General features: G+C 40.7%; 2 protein-coding genes and 1 long non-coding RNA gene across 3 annotated transcripts in view; 1 reads left to right on the forward strand and 2 right to left on the reverse strand.

The window, feature by feature from the left end:
* Positions 1–1,700: 1,700 nt before the first annotated feature.
* LOC119896204 lies at positions 1,701–6,195 on the forward strand. Its single transcript, XR_005443179.1, has 2 exons — positions 1,701–4,921; positions 5,698–6,195. It is a non-coding gene; the product is annotated as an uncharacterized LOC119896204 (long non-coding RNA).
* A 3,296-nt stretch (positions 6,196–9,491) lies between these two features.
* hspb1 (heat shock protein, alpha-crystallin-related, 1) lies at positions 9,492–13,128 on the reverse strand. The gene is made up of 3 exons (XM_038709260.1): positions 12,601–13,128; positions 10,864–10,927; positions 9,492–10,274 (listed from the first exon to the last, which is right to left on the reverse strand). Exons 1-3 carry the CDS (start codon positions 13,007–13,009, stop codon positions 10,118–10,120), a joined length of 630 nt encoding a protein of 209 aa, XP_038565188.1. The 5' UTR covers positions 13,010–13,128; the 3' UTR covers positions 9,492–10,117.
* Positions 13,129–15,093: 1,965 nt separating this feature from the next.
* srrm3 (serine/arginine repetitive matrix 3) overlaps positions 15,094–19,636 on the reverse strand; it is a 66,701-nt gene continuing 62,158 nt past the window's right edge. The window contains 2 exon segments of the mRNA XM_038709723.1: positions 15,094–17,292; positions 19,472–19,597. Coding sequence (XP_038565651.1) covers positions 17,037–17,292; positions 19,472–19,597 — 382 coding nt within the window. The 3' untranslated portion in view covers positions 15,094–17,036.

Below are 19,636 nucleotides of genomic sequence, written 5' to 3' on the forward strand. Positions count from 1 at the left end.
TGCTTGCGTGTATGTCCATGCTATTGACATACAGGCAAGCATATTGATTGAGATTCAGTCAACTTGTGTGTATGTGCCAGCCCAGCAACACACACACACACACACACACACACACACACACACACACTAGAATAAGCAATTATATTTGCAGCGATTTCCCTATTAAGTGTGGAAACAATATAGGATATATAAATAAAAACGAGTCTTGGAAAGAGTATAACATGTTTATTATTTTATTCTTCATAATCACTGTCCTCCCACACATTGGCAGAAATTGCTGCAGGATCCAGGGTGGGGATCTTCAGAAGATATCCCCTGCAGCTCACCTCTAACTCTGTGTAAACCTCTGTGTTTATAAGAAAAACAGAACAAAATCATACTCTTGATCTGCTCTCATACAGTGTTTAGATTTGTTTTTGTTTCAGACAAAGCCTTTTTTGTTTGGTAGGCTGTGCCCTATAAATGTGTTATTTTTTTAAAAAGACACTGATGTGTTCCTTAGGTAAAATCAAAGAACTACTAAAGTCTGTTATCATAAATTGCTATAGGTAACGTTAACGTTATTGTCGAGCTAATATTCACTAACAAATATCTAACTGACACAATAACATCCAGATATCTGCAAAGTATAGCTATCTATGGCCAAATCTTAATCGTGCTGTGCCGCCGTTTTGTCCAACATCAACTCGTTTAGCCTACTCATTGTTGACGCGTTGTTAATTTGTCATTCAATTCAATTCAAATTGCTTTATTGGCATGAATGTAATAACAACATTGCCAAAGCATCATATATACACAACATAAGAACAATCAGCCCCATACATTTCATTAAACAATTAAAGCGTAAAGTAATCAAAGTGTATGTGTGTTTGTGTTTAAAAAAAAAAAGAAAAAGAAAAGAAATATTAAAAATTAAAATAAAATAAATAAATAAAACAGTAAGCGTGTGTGTGTTTAAAAAAATATATATTAAAAATAAAATAAACAAACAAAACAGTAAGCATGTGTGTGTTTGTGTGTGTGTTAAAAAATAAAAATATATTAAAAATAAATAAATAAATAAAACAGTAAGTGTGTGTGTGTGTTTAAAAAAATATATATTAAAAATAAAATAAATAAACAAAACAGTAAGCATGTGTGTGTTTGTGTGTGTGTTAAAAAATAAAAATATATTAAAAATAAAATAAATAAATAAAAAAGTAAGTGTGTGTGTGTGTGTGTGTTAAAAAATAAAAATATATTAAAAATAAAATAAATAAATAAAACAGTAAGCATGTGTGTGTGTTTAAAAAAATATATTAAAAATAAAATAAATAAACAAAACAGTAAGCGTGTGTGTGTTTGTGTATTAAAAAAAAAATATATTTAAAATAAATAAATAAAACAGGAAGCATGTGTGTGTTTGTGTGTGTTTGTTAAAAAATAAAATATATTAAAAATAAAATAAATAAATAAAATAGTAAGTGTGTGTTAAAAAATATATATAAAAAAATAAAATAAATAAATGAAACAGTAACGCGTGTGTATATATTAATAGACAACCCCCCCACCCCCCAACCCATTTTTCTAAATAATTAATTGATTAAAAAATAATAAAAAGAAGAAATAAAGAAAATCAGTATCAAATGTAAAAACAAAACAATTACTAAAATATCAAATGATCTGAAATCTGTACAATTATTTGTTAGTCTGAGGTTCCACTGGTTTTCCTCACTTCATGGCATGAGGAGACATATTTTGCCATTTTGTGTGCTTCAACTACGGATAAGAGCTCTCTGTGAGCCTGTTCCATTACCCTCTGTGCAGGCTAAGTTACATATCCACATGGAGCATTTCAGAATAAGAGCGTCTGATTTTGCTGACTTCAGGACTTCAGTTGTCCTTGATTTTTGTGCTTCTACTATGGTTAAGTAGGTTACGTAGTTGATTTGTTCCTTTTTTGTCTGTTTTAACTTTGTTTATTGTTGATGTATGATCAGGAGTCTGCAAAGCGTGTTTTATTTTGAAAATTGACAAGATTCTCTTTGCCGTTCTGTGTTTGACTTCCTGTCCAGTTAATCTGCCCTGTGCTGCTTGACCCGGCTTCTGTAGAAAATAGACTGGCAGTGAATATTTAACTTTAGCAAAACTTCAATCAGTTCCAGCGCTTTTCTTACCTTTCCTCCTCTGTCTAATAGCTTCACTTTAGCCGCATCTGCCTGACCATCCCCCACATTACCCGTGTTCGGGCAACATATTCTTGCCTGTTACCATGTTGACCTTGCTCAATAACTACAAACTCACGTATATTATTCATCTCTTAGATGCCCTCATGCTACCATCCTCTTCCCTACATACGGTCTCAACACTCTGACTTCCGCATGTCACTAACTTGGAGTTCCTCGGAAGGCCCCATCTAAATTCTTTAGTCATTTCAAATTTCCTTCTGGCCACCTCAGCTACACCATCCGCATCATCCCTCAAGGATGATCCTTCTTGTCACACCTCCTTACATTGGACGAAGCATGCAAGATGCGGCTTAAACTGTGGCACCAGTTCCTCTCCTCCTGGTATCACATCTCCTTCTTTTACCGTGACCACATCACCAAGCCAGAAGGCATCCAGCCCTTCACAGATGCAGCGGCAGGAGGTTCACATTTGAATGGTCGCCGATTCTCATCTCTCACTCCTTCCTCCAGCATCTGCAAAATATACCCAATAATCATAGCAGCTGTTATGGGGGGGGGGGGGGGGGCACGAACGGCCCAGAGGATCATCGCTATCTACTGTGACAACGGCGCTATTGTAGACATCATTAACAAAGGATGGTCACATTGGGTAGTCATAATGCAGACGGTCATCCCGGTTTCGGCCCAGCACCAGTCCATCATCTGAGCATCCCACATCCCAGGTCACAAAAATCTATTGCTGACTCACTTTGTCGCTTCTCTCTCCAGAAATTCAGACCCTCTTTCGACTCAGAACTCTCTGCACAGTTTCCACATATTGGTAAAATGTTAGAATCCATGTTCCTACTTGCTTTCTTTGGCTTTCCATGCTGCTCAGAGTTCACCCCTCAACTACAGTCCATTTCGAAACACACTCATGTCTCCCATGTCCACCTACCCCTTTCTACTAGACTCGTGCCTAAGCACATACAAACCTATAGAAAATAGAGACCAACGAGTCATGTTTCCCCCGAAGACCCTCTGTTCATCTCAGATACAGGTCTTCTCTAGCATGCCTTACCTACAACAATCCGATCAGAAAAGCCCACACAGATCTTTTCATTTAGTTCCTTTAGGGGCTCTATCTGAAGCAGAGCACATGAAGAGATGGCTCCCCAACTCAGATTCTCAATTCCCATGGTTCCCTTCTGTCTTTTCTTCCATCCATTCGTCCATGACCCTGATTTCTCCTCTCATCCCTTAATCCCTTTATCCCTTCATCTCTCTATCTTCACTGCTTCATTCCTCAACCCTCGTACCCATCCCTCCATCCCTTGATTCCTCATCCCTCCCTCTGGACCCTTAATCCATCCTTGCTACATCATTTGAGCTCTCCTTCATTCATAATATACAATAAAATATTCCAGATTCATATGTTTATTGGCCTGGTCTTTATTAGTGAAGAAACAAACAAATGAAAGTGTGTAAAATCATTTGATGGAAATTCTTAATACATCACAAAATGTGAAGATCGCCAAGAATAAATCACATGTACAAGTAATTTGCCCTGGTGTTGTGGCACATAACCTTCAAACATACAAAGTAAGCAAAAGTACCTCAAATAACAGGTGATCCTAATAAAAATATACAATAGAATTTTACAATAAAAATGGATTTTCTAAAGAGAATAGATCAGTGTAAAGTGTTTGAAATGTGGGAGGTACAATATATTGACTAAAGAATGTGCAAATGTGCAATATATATAGAATGTGTGCAATGTGGAAATAATCCAATAATTTGCATTAATGTAACATGCAAGTTAGATGTAATGGGTAGATAATCCACAGCTGAGACTCTCTGGATTCTCTCACCAGTGCAAAATAGTATGGGTCCATCAATATCCAATGTATGTGAAGGGTCGATGAGCCAAAACCACAACTGTTGAACACATTGTGGCGCTAGATGGTAAAAATCAGGGGACCACCAAAGTCAGTGAAATGTGTCCTCTGGGGACCATGAACGTATAAACAAAATTTGAAAGCAATCCATCCAATAGTTGTTGAGTTATTTTAGTCTGATCCAAAGAGGTGGATTGACAAGCAAACAGACTGACAGAAGGACAGTTTTCATCCAAATGCATTATTGGCATGAATGTTAATATAAGAGAATTGCCAAAAGTCTCATGTCTCTAACAGCAAATGCACACAGACTTCACATTTTGAAGGCTTTGATTAGGCTATTGAATTGCTAATGTCAAGCTGACACAAATATAATAGCTATATAATAGCTCATCATGAGTCAGTCCATTAGATTTTTGCATAAAACACAGACAGGACAAGGTCAGCCTTACCTCCATCAGACCTGACCATTTTCACATTACATTTCTACGCAGGTAAGTCAACTGAAATAGCAAAGCAAACTCTAGTCTTTGAGCACAATTAATACATTTCATCAAAGCAGGAATGACTGTGCTGAAAATTGATGCCAATCAAGAGCCACAATTGGACTAATTAACATCTTCACTCACTGAGGGAGAACTAATTATTGAACAGCTGGTGAGTGCTAATTGGTTGAAAGGCAATCAACACTCTCACATATGATTGGACGACCCCCGGGCTAAGGTGGTGTCACCAGCCAATCCTGAGCTGTTACTAAGGAGAAAAAAAATCACACCACCTGCTCCCCTCAGTGCACTGCTCAGAGTCCACACACCCACTGAAGATATCAGAGCTTTTGTCTAGTTAGTTCATCTTTTATGCTCAAAAAGGATCAGTGTGAGTGTTTCGTGAGTATGCGGGGGTCCAGTCAGACACAGCTTTAGAGCTTGCTTTAAATATGGTTGTTAGATTTGAACCATTAAACGTCATTAAAGGGAATGTTAGCATTTAAAATCAAGAGGTAATGCAGTTGTCTTTACATGTGTAATCTAATGCTTTTAGAGCTCCTAAATGTTGAGTTTAATATGCATGGTAAAAAACCTTCCTAATGCACATGATAACTGAGCAAAGGGTGATTTGTGTTGTGCATGTGCCATAGTGAAATGAATCTTGGTGAGAATAATTTATTGCTGCCAAACCCTGGAGTGTAAGCCGCTCTGATCCCCAGCTGTTACTGTTGTTTAACTTTTATCAATGTTTGACATTGTTGCTCCATATTCCCACTGTAGAATCATGTCAGCAGGCTTAATCATTAAACACAGTATATTAGGTCATATCAGGGGTGTAGTGGTAATACTTAAAGAGGGGAAACTTATACAAAACAAACTAAATAAGATTTAGATGATTTTTACCAGTTATAAAGAAGTTACAGAAAATTACAACCATCGGTCAAACCTTATCAAAAGACCTCTCTGACTCTGTCTCTTTTAGCTACCATCACTACCAGTTATCCACATCAGTGTTGAACTCTTAGGCGTGAGAGAATATATAATGTAGCATTACACTGTACACGAAGCAGGCTTTCTCTTGGTTTTGCCAGTTGGAATAATCTCTGTTGTAACAGTGGGTATCTTTATTAACTTGTCAAATGTTGCTGTTGTTTGTTTCAGCAGTAAAAGGACTACAGTTTTTCCAGAGAATCCAGCCGTTGTGTGGTATTTTAGTTCCATCTGAGTTTTGTCCAGATTTCAGATGAAAAATTATGTCTACAGAGCCTGCCTTCTTCAGCCTGTCAGCCTGAGTGCAGGGAGGATGTAGAGATCTGAGAGGAGTCCAATCAGCGGCCTGGTAGCAAACAGCTCTTCACACGAGGCACTTCCCTGGTTTAAGGACACGATAGCTGCTGGATTGATGGGGAATGGCATGAATAATTTAGGCCTGCATTAAACTGGAAGGAAATGGTGACTCATGGAAGAAAAGTTGAAAAGCTAAGTGGTTTAGAGAGTGCTGCCTCTTCAGTGTCTGCTTAGCTTCCATGAATAGTAGAATAGCAGAGCTTCCACTAAGCTCACTGTGTAGCAGATGTACTGAATACATATGGCACTGCATCCAAATTATATAATGCATATATGTCGAATACAATGTTAAAGCAATAAACATATGTTTTGGCAGATGTTTAAAACTCACTACACACACTATATCGTATTATACAGTCAAATGTTGTAGAAATGTCTACAATGACATGAAATGAGATCAAGCTAATGATAGCTGATAAGCAACCTAATAGTCACTACAGGTCTGGGACCACAGAAGGAAAGAAGAATCAGTTCATGTCCGCTATCTACCCTGTGCAACTATACAACTTGCTGGAGGCTCAGTGCATAGCAGAGCGCTCTATAAATAGATCTCCCCTGCAGCTTTGGAGTCAAGAGAAGAGTTAGTATGTGCATTAGTGGGCTGGCATGAATGACTGGAAGTTGACAGGGAGGAAGGAAAAAAAGTGATGAAAACCACCAGCCACTCAGAACCTCACCAGTGCTGCTACATCTTCCCTTTGATCCTGCATGGACTGATGATTAACTGTACGGAGTTAAGCATGAAGAAAAAAATCAAGTTGTATCAGCTTCATATGAGCAGCCGTACAGTGTACTTATTACAACAGGGACCTCCAGCTGATGGGGGTTGGTGATGTCATTTCCACTGGCTTCCCCTTACTCATGTCCTGACATGTGTGTGTGTTTTTTTTTTTTTTTTAACGTATACTGTATGTGTTGGTGTACGTTTCAGATTGGCGAAGTGTCTGAATCTAATGAAAGGGGATATAATAACGGAATCTTTTGAGTTATATAACTCTCGTTACGACATTAATGACGAAAACCTGAGTTCATGTAGAGTGTCAGCTATGCTTCGGTGTGAAACTAGAAAACAGCAGACACAATGCATTCATAACTGTACAGTGTCATGGTATTTTCCTATCATGACACTTTCCTGTATACACACACACACACACACACCTTTGACATTCCAATTCACCCTATTGTCTTGGTTTGTTGTTATGTACCCTGGGGAGAAATGTAATTGTAATTGGTGTGTGTGTGTGTGTAGGGGTGATCCAAGTATCTTAATTACTGTCATTCATTGTAGTGACATAGTAGTGAACATAATAATAGAATTTAACTTAATGTGCAAATGTGCACCAACCACAGACTGTATTATAGTGTGTGTTTATGTTAGACATGTGGCACTCTTGGAGTCCAGCACTCATGGGCCCACAGTTATGCCTACAGGTCTTAGACTAACACTTGAACATAATAATAAAACAATTAAATATTACTGTGTGTTGGACACATACTGAAATTCAAAGAAAGCTAGCTAGCTTACCTTACAGCTAAAACATTAGCACTAACAACTTGCATGAAAGATATCTACATAGACATGATTTAAGTTTGCTGAGTTCAACTACAAAGCAGGCAATGCTCCCATGTGGATTAAGGACTACACTGGGCATGTGCTTACATTACATTACATTTAGCTGATGCTTTTATCCAAAGAGACTTACAGTTGCTATATATGTCAGAGGTCACACGCCTCTGGAGCAACTAGGGGTTAAGTGCCTTGCTCGGGTGCACAATGGGGGATTGAACCCCGGTTTCTCACACCAAAGGCATGTGCCTTATCCACTGTACCATCCACCCCGCTGCCCTGTGCTGAGTGAAACAGGTGATTCATAACATGTACAGTATTTTATTTATTATGTGGTCTTTGAGGCAGATACATCTCAAAGCTGGGCTATAATATAAATGCTTACATTTTCTATAACTGATATGTGGAAGTACAACTTTAGTGAGAAATATGTATGTATATATATGTTGTATGTAAATATCATCTGTAACAATTTATAAGACTAATCAATCAGGTTCAAGATGACAATTTTGATGACTGAATCAACTGTTTAATTTTATCAAGTTAAATAAATAAAACGTTTTTGCTCCAGCTTCTCAAATGCAAAGATTTGCTTGCTCTTCACATTCTCATATCATTATAAAATGAGTACCTGAGGTTTTTTCCTGTTGTTCAAACAAACATTTAAGACATCGTCCTGGGCTTTGGTAAGTTGTGATAGGTTGTGATTAGACTAAAGACATAATTATGATTGATCAATCCACAAGACTAAAAGTCTACAACCACTCTAGCAGCTCTGTGCAGCTGTACTAAATGCTAATTTCTAGTACGTATGCTAACATGCTCAAATTCACAATGTGAACATGCTGATGTTAAGCAGGTATAATGTTCACTATCTTCGTTTAGCTCGTTAGGCTGTCAACATTAACAAATTAGCACTAAACACAAAGTAGAGCTGCTGCTGTTTTGATTTTGCAGGTATTTGGTCATAAACCAAAGTACTGGACATGTTGAGGTTTTAACCTGATGATGGTGCAAACATTGTTTTTGTTCATCCTAGAGATTTTGAATATCTTTAGCTACATTCATAGCAGTCCATGCAATAGCTGTCAAGATATTTAACAAATGATAATCTACTTTTCATGGTAGAGGAAAAGTCAAGGGGATGAAGTCAGTAGGGGACCATAAATGTCTGTACAAAATGTGTTGTAGAGATATTTCAGTCTGGACCAAAGTGGTGGGCTATCAGACAAAATGACAGACTGACATATAAAATAGCTAAAAAGTATCAATAGATCAGCAATAAAATCATTAGTGGTTGCATACCAACAGTATAAGACACTCCCCTTGGCTTCAGTAGACTCTATGGTATTTTCGTTCCCCACTAGAATCCATGCCCATTGCAATTGTTTTAAATGACCTTGTTCAGTCAAGAGTAGAGAGCAAATCTCCATTAATTATGTATCTATCTGGGCATGAAAAATTCATCAGCAACATCCTGTATGATATAAATATGCAATTTTGGGCATAATGACACATTTCATTGCAGATACACAGCAGAAATGGCCCTATTTCTCGTACATATGTCACCCATCTCATAAATCAACTGCCTTATCAGTTTTTTCTCTCCACTATATAAAGTTCAGACCCAGCCCAGTAGACTACATATCTTATATTCTTTATAAAATATTATGGGTTGTATGCATTTAATTTTATATTGACTGGCCTGAAACATAAAGAGACACGGTGCATGGCACAGGGTGGGGACCTGTGTAGGGCGCTTTTCTTAAATGTCAAATTACAAATGTTAAAAGGCAACACTGTTAAAGAATCTTTGGTTGCCTGCATCCCTAATGGGGGCTGACATGTTTTACTTGCTCCCTTTTGCATGAATGACCATCGGATGGATAATTGAGCATAAGATACCACAACATACATAAGTCTCAGCATTTCCATTGAGTTATATCGTCCTGTTTCCAGACACACACAGTAGCTGCTTCTGGACGCCACTTCCATAAAGAGAAAGATGTCACCAGCATGCAAATAAACACAACACACACCAAAAGAAGAGACTCACTATGTTGTTTATTCTGTGTTTGCATGACTGAATTTCTTTTTCCAACAGCAATTACAGATACAACCAGTCTATTTCCAGTCCAGGGAGACCACCGTGTGATTGCTAACAGGCATTGTTCTGCACTTAGAGTGGTGGCGAATACTTTCATGGGACCTCGGTTCTTAAATTTACAAGATCACTACTATTACAGTCTGCTTTGCTGTAGTCTTTAGCGTGTCTGCAGAGGCGGCATGAAGGCGATTTGCCCGATGGAAAGGAAAAAGGTGTATGTGTGTGTAAGTGAGGGCGAAAGGGAAAGAAAGCCGGTGGGGCTAAGCTGAGATTTTCCACATTCTGATGTAGAGTGTAAGAGCAGGCATATGGCACTGGTGCAGATGTGTTTGCACAGTGAACTCAGTTGAGGTTGGCTCATTACCAGAGACAGAGGGGAGAGGGGAGAGAGGGAAGCAAGGGATTGCCCTTGCTTCCCTCTCTCTGGCGTGTGAACAAGCCTGCTTTAGGGAGAGCGATAAGCCGCTTCCTCACCTTTCTAGAAGGACGTTACAGAAATAAAGTGCTTATTTGAATGTGAGTGTGTGTGTGTTTGCGTGGGACACACTGCTTTGCTCTTCTTCCTACTTCTTCACCACGCCACCTTTGTTGTCCACATTGACGGGTATCGTGGTCTCTGAGGACTCGATCGCCTGCGGGGTCAAAGGAGCCTCCACGGTCAGCACCCCTTCAGGAGACAGGGAGGAGGTCACCTTCTCGATGTTAACTGATGAGGGGAGGCTGGAGGGGAGAAGCAGAACACAATTAGGTCTAACAAAATCACTCCAGTACATTTACAAAGAACTCCAGTGTTGATGAAAAAAGCATCACTGAAACATTAATGCCTAAGTCACCCTTGATGGGGTAAGATCAGATCCTAGACGAGCTCAGTTTGTCTGCTCAGTGTGTGCTGTGGCCCCTGGATGGCAGCAGAGTCTTCTGAAGCTCAAAACCCAGACAGAAGAGGGATGAACACTAGGGGGTGGAGGCTGCTGCTGCTGCTGCTGCTGCTGCTGCTTTTCAGAGCATGAAATTCAGCTATCAGCAGCAGCCAGCCCTCCACAGGCTGGATCAACCCCAAACTAAAGAGACTCACGGCAGCAAAGCCACATTAAGAGAATCACAGAAATCTGAAGCCAGCCTGGGAAATGCATTTCGCCTGTGAAAATTCACTGCAAAGCCGCCGTCAAACAGCCACAACAAACCCATTTGAATGAGAAACCTGTTAGTTTTCAAGTGAGTTGTTGACGTATTGCACGGCCAGTAGCTACCTTTCGTCAATTGAACTACAGACTTGTGATAATGATCTTTAAAACATCGAGCTACTCACGTGTATTTCCTGGTGAAGGTTCTGGACACAAAACCATGCTCGTCCTTCCGCTCCTCATGCTTGCCTAAAGATGCAGACAACATACTTACATAAATGTGGCACTAATCTGAAAGATTCATTCAGTTTATAACAAAAAATGTATTATGGTACACCAATCTTGTAGGTATTTGCAAAATGGATATTAAATGGAAATAAAAGCAATAAAGGATAAGGAAGGTGCTTGAGGGAATGACTGCACTATGTGGCAGACAGAATGCATGTTGACTTTGTATTTATTCTACTTATCCCCTACAATTCATAAACATACTTAATGCAAATATTGAAAAAATTAAGTTTGACTGAAGTTTTTTTTCAGAAGCAAACTAAACTAGATCCAGTATTTTGAGGACTCTCAACATTATCTAGTACCGTGTGTACTGTGTAGTACCATGTGTAACAGTAACACATGGAGTTGCAGAATAGAACAGAATAGTTACTGTGCTACTTTGAGATTGTTGAGGTTTTGTGGTGGTATTTTTGTCTATCAGCCATACCACCCTCACCAGTCTTAATCAGTTTCTGTCAGTCTCTCCTAGGCACAAAGATGCCTGACTGTGATGTGGAAACATTGCCCGTCATTCTGGCTCTAAATAATCTGTTTGTTATGACAACAAGCTGAAATAGGTTGCTGTCCTGAGGGATCTGTCCCTCCGTTTCAACAGGACAACACTCCTGTTGCCGGGCCAAGCAGGCACTTTTTCAACAAGCTCATGAAGGGTCATTAGTTCAGAGTATGGATGAAAAGAATGAGAAGAGGGCTGCGGCATAAAGAGGTTGCACTTTGGTGTGTATACAAAACTCTTTACTAAAACCGATGATGTAACATAATATCATCCTTGTTCTCTGGTGACATAAAATACATCAGGCGGCAAAGTTGATTTGGATCTCGTGCTTTGTTTATCTATACCCAGTCTCTCAGCAGAGAGATATAAGCCATAGTCAAGCCCTAGACCCTGGACCTGGCCAAGATCCAGCAGTCCTTTTAAAGTAGCAGACTCACTGGGTGAGTCACAGCTAAACCCCCTACTCCAAGAGCGTGACTCTTTGTGAAATGGCAGACACAGAGGCTGACACTGACTCAGAGAGCTAAGCTATTATATCGGATCCATTCCGCACACATTTCTTCAGGTCTGCCCATTTTGCTTTGGTCTTTCACAGGCAGGGATGGACAATGAAAACCTTTCATGGCAAGGAGAGAAAACACTGTGTTCATCTGAGAGCAGCTGTAAAAGTCAACTCCCACATGTTGAATTGTGTGTTGTTTTGCATCTCGCAGGCGTGCAGCCAAAAGCCCCCGCCCACACTATTGTATCAAGATATTATGTAACACTACAGCTATGCATCTGCCTTAAGCTTGACCTAGCAAAAATGTTTCCTGCCTTTTTATCTTGTGTCTTTTTTTTTCAGTACTGTAGCGGTTTCTCTTCTACAGGGAAGAGACAAACCTACTAGAGATAAAATACACCAAGTGAGACATTCTATAATCTGCCTGCCAATGCATCTGTCCTGTACACTAGCACATTTTTAGGTGTTATGAGTGGTCTTATCAAAGACTGGCTCTTCCTGACAGGACCTTCAACACCTCAGGTTTTTAGTCTACGCGGTTATTATATAACTATTATAAATGCTGTCCTCCTCGAATCAGCATGCAACAGGTAACTGTACAGAACAAATAGTGAAGGAGAAAAGAGCACTCACCAGTGATTTCCAACACACCGTCCTTGGTCTTCACCACCAGCTCCTCAGGAGAGAAGTGGTTGACATCCAGGGACACCTTCCAGTTATCTTGGGTTTGCTTGATTTCTGACATGCCGCTGCTCACCTGGCGGGACAGGGCACGAGCGTGCTGGGCCATCAGGGCGCCTGGGTACATCATGGGGGTGTGGGGCATCATGGGGGTGTGGGGCATCATGGAGGCCATGTCCGGGGCCAGGATGGAGGGCCGCAGGTACCCCGGCCAGTGGGTGCTGGGGAATGTAGTGAAGTCCTCTGGCATGGCCGGCATGCCGAAGGACTGGTCGAAAATGCGGCTCTGCTGGTGCCAGTCCCGGAATGGGTCCCAACTCGGGGTGCGGAGCAGGGTGAAAGGAATACGTCTCTCTGTCATGGCTGCTGGGTGTAGGCGGCAGAGGGGTGTTGCTGTAGCGGAGAGTTGCTGGCTGTAGATGTCGAGCCTGTTTGGCCTCTTTGAAAGTGTTTTCCCAACGTGCTGTCTGCCTCTCAGCTGAGAGCTTTTATACACACTGACACCACCCCTGTCAACTGAGCCCTCCCTTCTGACCCAAGCCCCCCACAGTCCCACCATGGTCACACCCCCCCAGCATGTTCATGGAAGGTACTAGAATTTCTATTTGTGGCAGATGTTGCACTCGAATGGAATCCAACAGGAAGGCCCTCCCCAGTATCAGCTGCCTAGTGCCTTCCTCCTGCCCCCCTCCTCCTCCTCCTCCCCCTGTCATCCCCCCTCCACTCGGGACAATCCAAAGAGCCAGAAGAATCTAGGAGGCTCCTGGGAAGTCAACGAGGCCTGCTGAGCACATACACTTACACTTAGACTAAGCCTAACATGACTCTGAATAGGCCATGATGTGATACACAGTACAGGCAGCTTCATGCTGTCATCAGCCTCATATTAAATAATGAGTGGAATGTTTGTGACATGGATTCAAAACCACACATACAGACAAGACCCCAGCATTAAAATGTTGGAGTGTTATTACGCCATCAAATTTCAAAATTTTAAGAGAATTTACAAGCTACGGTTTCTCAAAACTATTAGGCAGCCTCACAGACTGTAATTGCCACTTGTGTGGTTTTATTGTATGTCTCAGATGTGTTCCTACCAACGTAGCACTGGCACTCTCGTAAGATGTTCTGCTTTTGGAAAAGGGCTCCTGCGTTGCACCCTGTCACCCTGCGCTCGTTCAATCCAGCTATGATGTGAGTCAGAGGGTGCACAGACTCCTCAAAGTTGCCGTCCAACTGTCTACTTCTGAATAGTATGTTTCAACGGAAAAAAATATGAATAACTTCAAGAACTTTGGGATAACTTGCTGGACTTTTGGTCTATTGTTTCTGTTTGGATTTCTGCTCTCTTGTTTTGTATTACACCTTTGTTTGGACTTCAACGTGACATCATGACAAGTAAGCCTGGATCTCCTGTTGTGGGTTGAATAAATACAGCTGACTTTATCAGCACTCTCCGGTGTTTTTCACTGACTATACTAAATTAACTAAAACAATTTTTACCATGTGAAACTTGATCTACTATAATAGATCGTCTGGAATCAAACTGAAAACACACACCTCTCGTGTGTTGTAAGTGCCACTGTTTGATTTTAGTGAATTAAGTGCCTGTAAAATATATACATAAAATACAGAAATAACTTAAAAATGTTTTCGACTCCTGTTGCTCATAACAGTACTTCACTGAGAAATACAAAAACGCCACAACAAGCTAAACAGATAACGTTCAATGTTAGTTATTGTTGGATCCTACTCGTTATTTCCTCACACCCTGCTGATGTTAAAGTGCTAATGTTAGTTACAAACGTCTTTATAAAAGCTGGAAGACAAAGTTATATCTGCCCAGTAATACATGAACTTTTCACTCATTGCGTAACTTTCTTTGATTTTTATTTCACTAACGGCAGATTTTTACACAGGTGATACAGTACTGTTATTCTCTCACTGTTAGAGAAAATTATTTCAGTTATCCGTAAATCCTTTTTTTACTTTTATACTTTTGTGGCAGAAAAGGTAATTTCGCTTCTCACTTAAGGAGACTCTAAATGACTCACCCTGCTCTCTTCCCATTGGCTCACAGACCTGGGGTCATTTTTTTGTTTCAAAAATGTTTTTCTGGTTTTATTGATTTATTGATTCTGATTTCTGATATTGATATGTTTATTTTTTACTTAGTTCTTATTGAAACCAATATTACCCATAAATGTATGGCGTTGATACCTAGACCACATCCCCTCCTCAGTCCCGGTTTGACTGGAGGTTGCAATAGTTCGGCAGAGCTGGAAAACATTCTAGACCATTTTTGTGAGGTTTTAAGTTTTCAATCATGAGCATCAGGTACTGGAAAGTTCTCATCAGCACCATCTGTAGGGAAATATATGCACCTGCATGACATCATATCTGCACATGATGGTGGAATAAAAAAGAAGAACACAGAGAGTACAATTATTTCCCCATTTGTTTCTGTTTATTGTCAGTTATAATAACTTGTACACTACAAAGAATGACAAAGGGGCAATGCTATACTTCAAACAAATTAACAGCTTCGCAGAGTATCATAGTTGGGTTAAGTCTGGTTACACTGGGAATGCAACACTGTGTGAGTGACATGAGACTTTTACGAATGGTAAGGAAGACTTCGGGTGATCCCTGATTGTATCGCCAGTCTGTTTACCGTACTACTGAAGCTCTAGACAGAGGAGGCATTACAGAGCCTGCTGGTGTCTCTGCTATGCTAGTCCACATCACATACATTCTCTCCCTGAAGCTGGTAACCAGGGGACCTCTGACAGAAACATGGTGTGGTCCGTTATACAAGGGATAAGAGTATGTGGTGGCTGGAAATATGAATAAGAATAATGAACTCCTCTTCACACAGGGAGATGTTTTGGTTCTGTTTGAGTCCTCAATACAGGCAATAAAATGAACCATTACAATAGGCCGGGGACACAATAATGGCAGTCATGGGAGTAACTGAGGGCGAAGGCTCAGTTCTACTGGCTAAAATCAGAGCATCTTAAACACACAGCGGTGACTCCCCACCCTTCTCGCTAATCTAGTAGTGATGGTAAGCTACAATAAGAGACCGATTTTGTGAGCAACATGGACATATACAGAACATTTTCAAATGGGAATACAGCAATCTCATCTTCAAAGCATGATCCAACTGCTTTACAGCTCATGGTAAATAATAAAATGATAAATAAATTGAACAATAAATAACCCAATAAATAAAGTAATAAATACTGTAGAATTATAAATAGCTGTGGTCAACACAAAAGTGTGCGTGGAGACTTTTTGCAGACAGTTTTAATGTACAGTACCAAACAGCAGCCCGAAGTGCAGGCTACAGTGGTGTACGCATAAATAATTACCTCACTGGTCATAGCAGTGGAGGCACACACACACACACACACACACACACACACACACACACACACACACACACACACACACACACACACACCCTCATACATAAAGTCAGGATTAGCAGAGTCAACATAATAATTTAAACAGGGAAAAGAGTAAAAGTATATAATACATAATTCACCTTTGTATGCAGGTGGCTGACATAGTGTATGTGTCAGAGGGGAGCACAGATGCACCCTGGCACCTTTCATTTCGGCCAGGTATGCTCCTTCGAGCAGCAAGGCTCTCCTGATGCACCATGCTAAACAAACCTGCTCAAATCGGATGGAATATACAGTGCATAGTTTACAAAGCCAGAACTTAAGAGAGTTTACATCTATACAGACAAACCTATACAATACATTTTTTTTTTATCATAAAAAAAGTTCCTTTTCTTTTTTGCTTCCCATTTCATCCGCCGACTTCTCTTTTGTTCTCACTTTTGTTGATCTCTGTGCTTGATGATGAAACGGAAGTCTTTGGGGAGACGAGTACATGATGAGGGAAATGTACAGTAAGCCGTTGATGTGTCCTCTTTTTGTCTTCTATTCAGCTCCTATTGTTAGGATCTATATATATATTTATATAGTATGTAGTTTTCAACAACTTCATTTTTGGTTGTTTGTGGAAGAAGAGAAAGAAAGTGCTAAGATACAGCAAGATTTGTTCTTTGAGCTCAACCAAATTAAGTTTTGACATGTGGTAACCCATTTCCATTAATACCTTGTATATGTGAAGACATGAGCAGTGACAGCCAATTTTATAGTAATGTGCCATATCAAAATACATTTCTCCTCTTTGATCCAGGCTCTGCATTAGAGAGGGATAGTGGTCTAGGTCGAGGGTCCTGGACTGTACAGCAGTGCGGGCACTGTCGAGGGCTTGTTAAAGGTACACCATGACTGAACCGGAGCACAGTAAATTTAACAGGGGCTTCTCCTCTGTTGGTTTTTGTTTCCCTTCTGTGCAGTCTGTTGCGCTCAGAAGCCGGGGCTTTCGTAGCTGCTGCGGCTGTAGTAACTGTGGTGGCTGCGGGAGCGACTCCTGCTGCGGCTCCAGCTCCGGCTCTGGCTGCGGCTCCGACTCCAGCTCCGGCTGTGGCTCCGGTTGTGGCTTCTGCTCCGGCTGTAGCTGCTGTAGCTGCGGCTACGGCTGCGGCTGGACCGCGACGGGCTGCTGTCGTAACTGGACGACGACGGACTGGGCCGGTAGTAAGGGATCGGCCGCTTCCGAGCACTGTGGAGTGGAGAGACGGGGAGGATGGTGTTACTTCAGACAAAGCTCACAGTTTGACAAGTTAGTGGCACGGTCAGGGCATTCATCTGACGCTGATGTAAAACACATTATGGATTAAGACAACATTTGGCTGGTTGAGAGCAAATCGGTGTTAGGTTACAGATGTGGAAGACTACAGGATCTGAAAGAGAGCAGCTATATGGGTTATAAAAAGTCCAAGCTGTTCTCCCACACACAATTTAATCGCGCACACACATAGCAGAGAAATGCATGTCGTTAGTTTAAGCTGAAGCTTAGATTGCCTTGTTAATAGCTTAATAGTTTCCCTGTAAGGTAATTAGCTGTTAGTTCCCAAAAGAATCTCTTCTTCTCAGTGGAGGCCAACACCCAGAAAAATCAAGAGTCAACAGTGCGGGAAGAGATAAATGCTATCAAGGTATCCCTGCTGCTACAAGGTGTGTTTCACCTCTTCTATATCTGACACGGGAATCCACAGCCTGCGCAATAGAGGAATACCCACTTAAAAAAACCTTGATAGCATTTTAATCCCTGTTTCCCTGTGTTACAAAATTAGTGCATAACAGCAGTGAGGCGTAGCTTTAGAGTTGGTGTGAGTTTCTTTGTGTACATTTCAGGAAGGAGATGAAGGAGCAGAAAGAAGAGGACAGAAACAAGAAACAGGAGGAGGCCAGGTTTACTCAGGGGACCTCTGTTGGTTTGCTGTTCAGCCGAGCTTCAGGAATCAGACTAGCCGGATCCTGCAGCATGGCAACTGTTACCAGGGTAACGAGGCTGCGGCAGCTCAGTTGAGTGCTATCCTGTTGTCTCGGCATCAGGACCTTTAGGACCGGAGTGAAAGATGACAAGGTACACACATTTCACCTATGTCTCTTTACACTTGTATGAGAAGGTAGAGAGGTGACATGGTGAGTCTTTTTTTTAAACCACAGAAACACTTTTTCACAGGGATGTGGGAGTTTTCTCTTTATGTTTTAAAAACTAATCACAACCTACGCTTCAAGTGCAACAAGCTTCAGATAAGTTCTGATAAGATCGGAAAAGATCAAATGATGAATGAAAAATATCAAAATAATTAAAATGCAAGAAAGCTTTTATATAAATATAATAACAGTAATTCAAACATTTTCTGTAGCAGATACAGATCTGCTCTCTCTATGGAGGAATTTTATTAAAGAAATTCATTGATTCACATTTAAGGGGACATTACACCACAAAAACAAATCGGTGCAGCAATAAATAAAGATTATTTATTTCAGTATGGATTTATGCCCTTATTGTTATGTGCAATCTAAACTAAAACTAATGCAGTCCTGCAATAAATCCTCCCTCAAGGTTAATATTCAGTTTTTGTTGGATGGTATTGATTCACCATGGTCATTTTGCAGGATGTAGAATGTGGTGCTGTTGAACTGCATATACAGAGAGGAGTTTCTGTTGTTTCGCTGACCCTTGTCAATATAAATGATTAGAAACGCGATACAGTTCAACAGCACCACAAACTACATCCGGCAGACTGCAGGCATTATTCAGGGCTGAAGAGGACTTCAGAAACAACAATAAAAAAGTTACAATTACTGTGGAAAGCACAATAACCAAATTCATTGTAATTTGTTATTAGCAAGACTGATATAAATGTATAAAAGCATGATAAAGATAAATAGCAATTTCTGTTTGTCTGGAGAACCTCCAACTTCATAATCCCCCCCCCCAATCAAACCAAACCTACACCCTTCTAAAACACCTCATCCATTTGTGCCTTCAGCGTTATATTTCACTTTACAAAAAGGATTTAATAGATCCCAATGTGGTTCTTGAAATTTCCAGTCGTGAGTATGTCCCTCATTTTGCTTTGTGTTTTTATTGCTGTAATTTGAAGCTATGAAAGAACGACTTTTGCCCCAGAACCAGAGCAGTGCTGTGAAAATATAGGTCATGTTTTAACTTCAGAATGTAACATCCATTAAAGTGTGTCATGTTTAAGTGCTGTTAATTCCAGACCTATACAAGCTGAAAACGAAATTCAAAAGTTAAACTTGCTCAGAGGAGCCTGTATTACTCTGATGTTCTGCTGTCGGAAAGTCCAAATAGTAAGTTGTGATCACATGTCCAAATGGAGATATCTCAGGAGGAGGTTGATGATGCTGGCTAGCTGTGTTACCTGGTGATCCTGCGAGCCTCCATGAAGCTGGGTGAATCTCTTCTCCTTTTGCGAATGGGCGAGTAGCTGCGTGAGCGGCGGCGGGCTCGGCTGTCGGTGTCGGAGCGGTTGGGGCTGTCCTTCTCTCTGCACGGCACACAACAAAGCGCGTGAGATGAACGTAAA

This window comes from Micropterus salmoides, unplaced genomic scaffold (genome assembly GCF_014851395.1).
Source record: "Micropterus salmoides isolate LMB-PRFRI ecotype aquatic unplaced genomic scaffold, ASM1485139v1 Ms_hic_scaffold_9, whole genome shotgun sequence".
NCBI classification, from domain to species: Eukaryota; Metazoa; Chordata; class Actinopteri; order Centrarchiformes; family Centrarchidae; genus Micropterus; species Micropterus salmoides.

Coding starts and splice junctions, on each gene's coding strand:
- hspb1 (XM_038709260.1), bottom strand. CDS start 13,009: ATGACAGAGAGACGTATTCCTTTCACCCTGCTCCGCACCCCGAGTTGG. Junction 10,928..12,600: donor CGGTGTGTTGGAAATCACTG/GTGAGTGCTCTT, acceptor CTGCATCTTTAG/GCAAGCATGAGGAGCGGAAG. Junction 10,275..10,863: donor ACCTTCACCAGGAAATACAC/GTGAGTAGCTCG, acceptor TCTCCCCTCCAG/CCTCCCCTCATCAGTTAACA.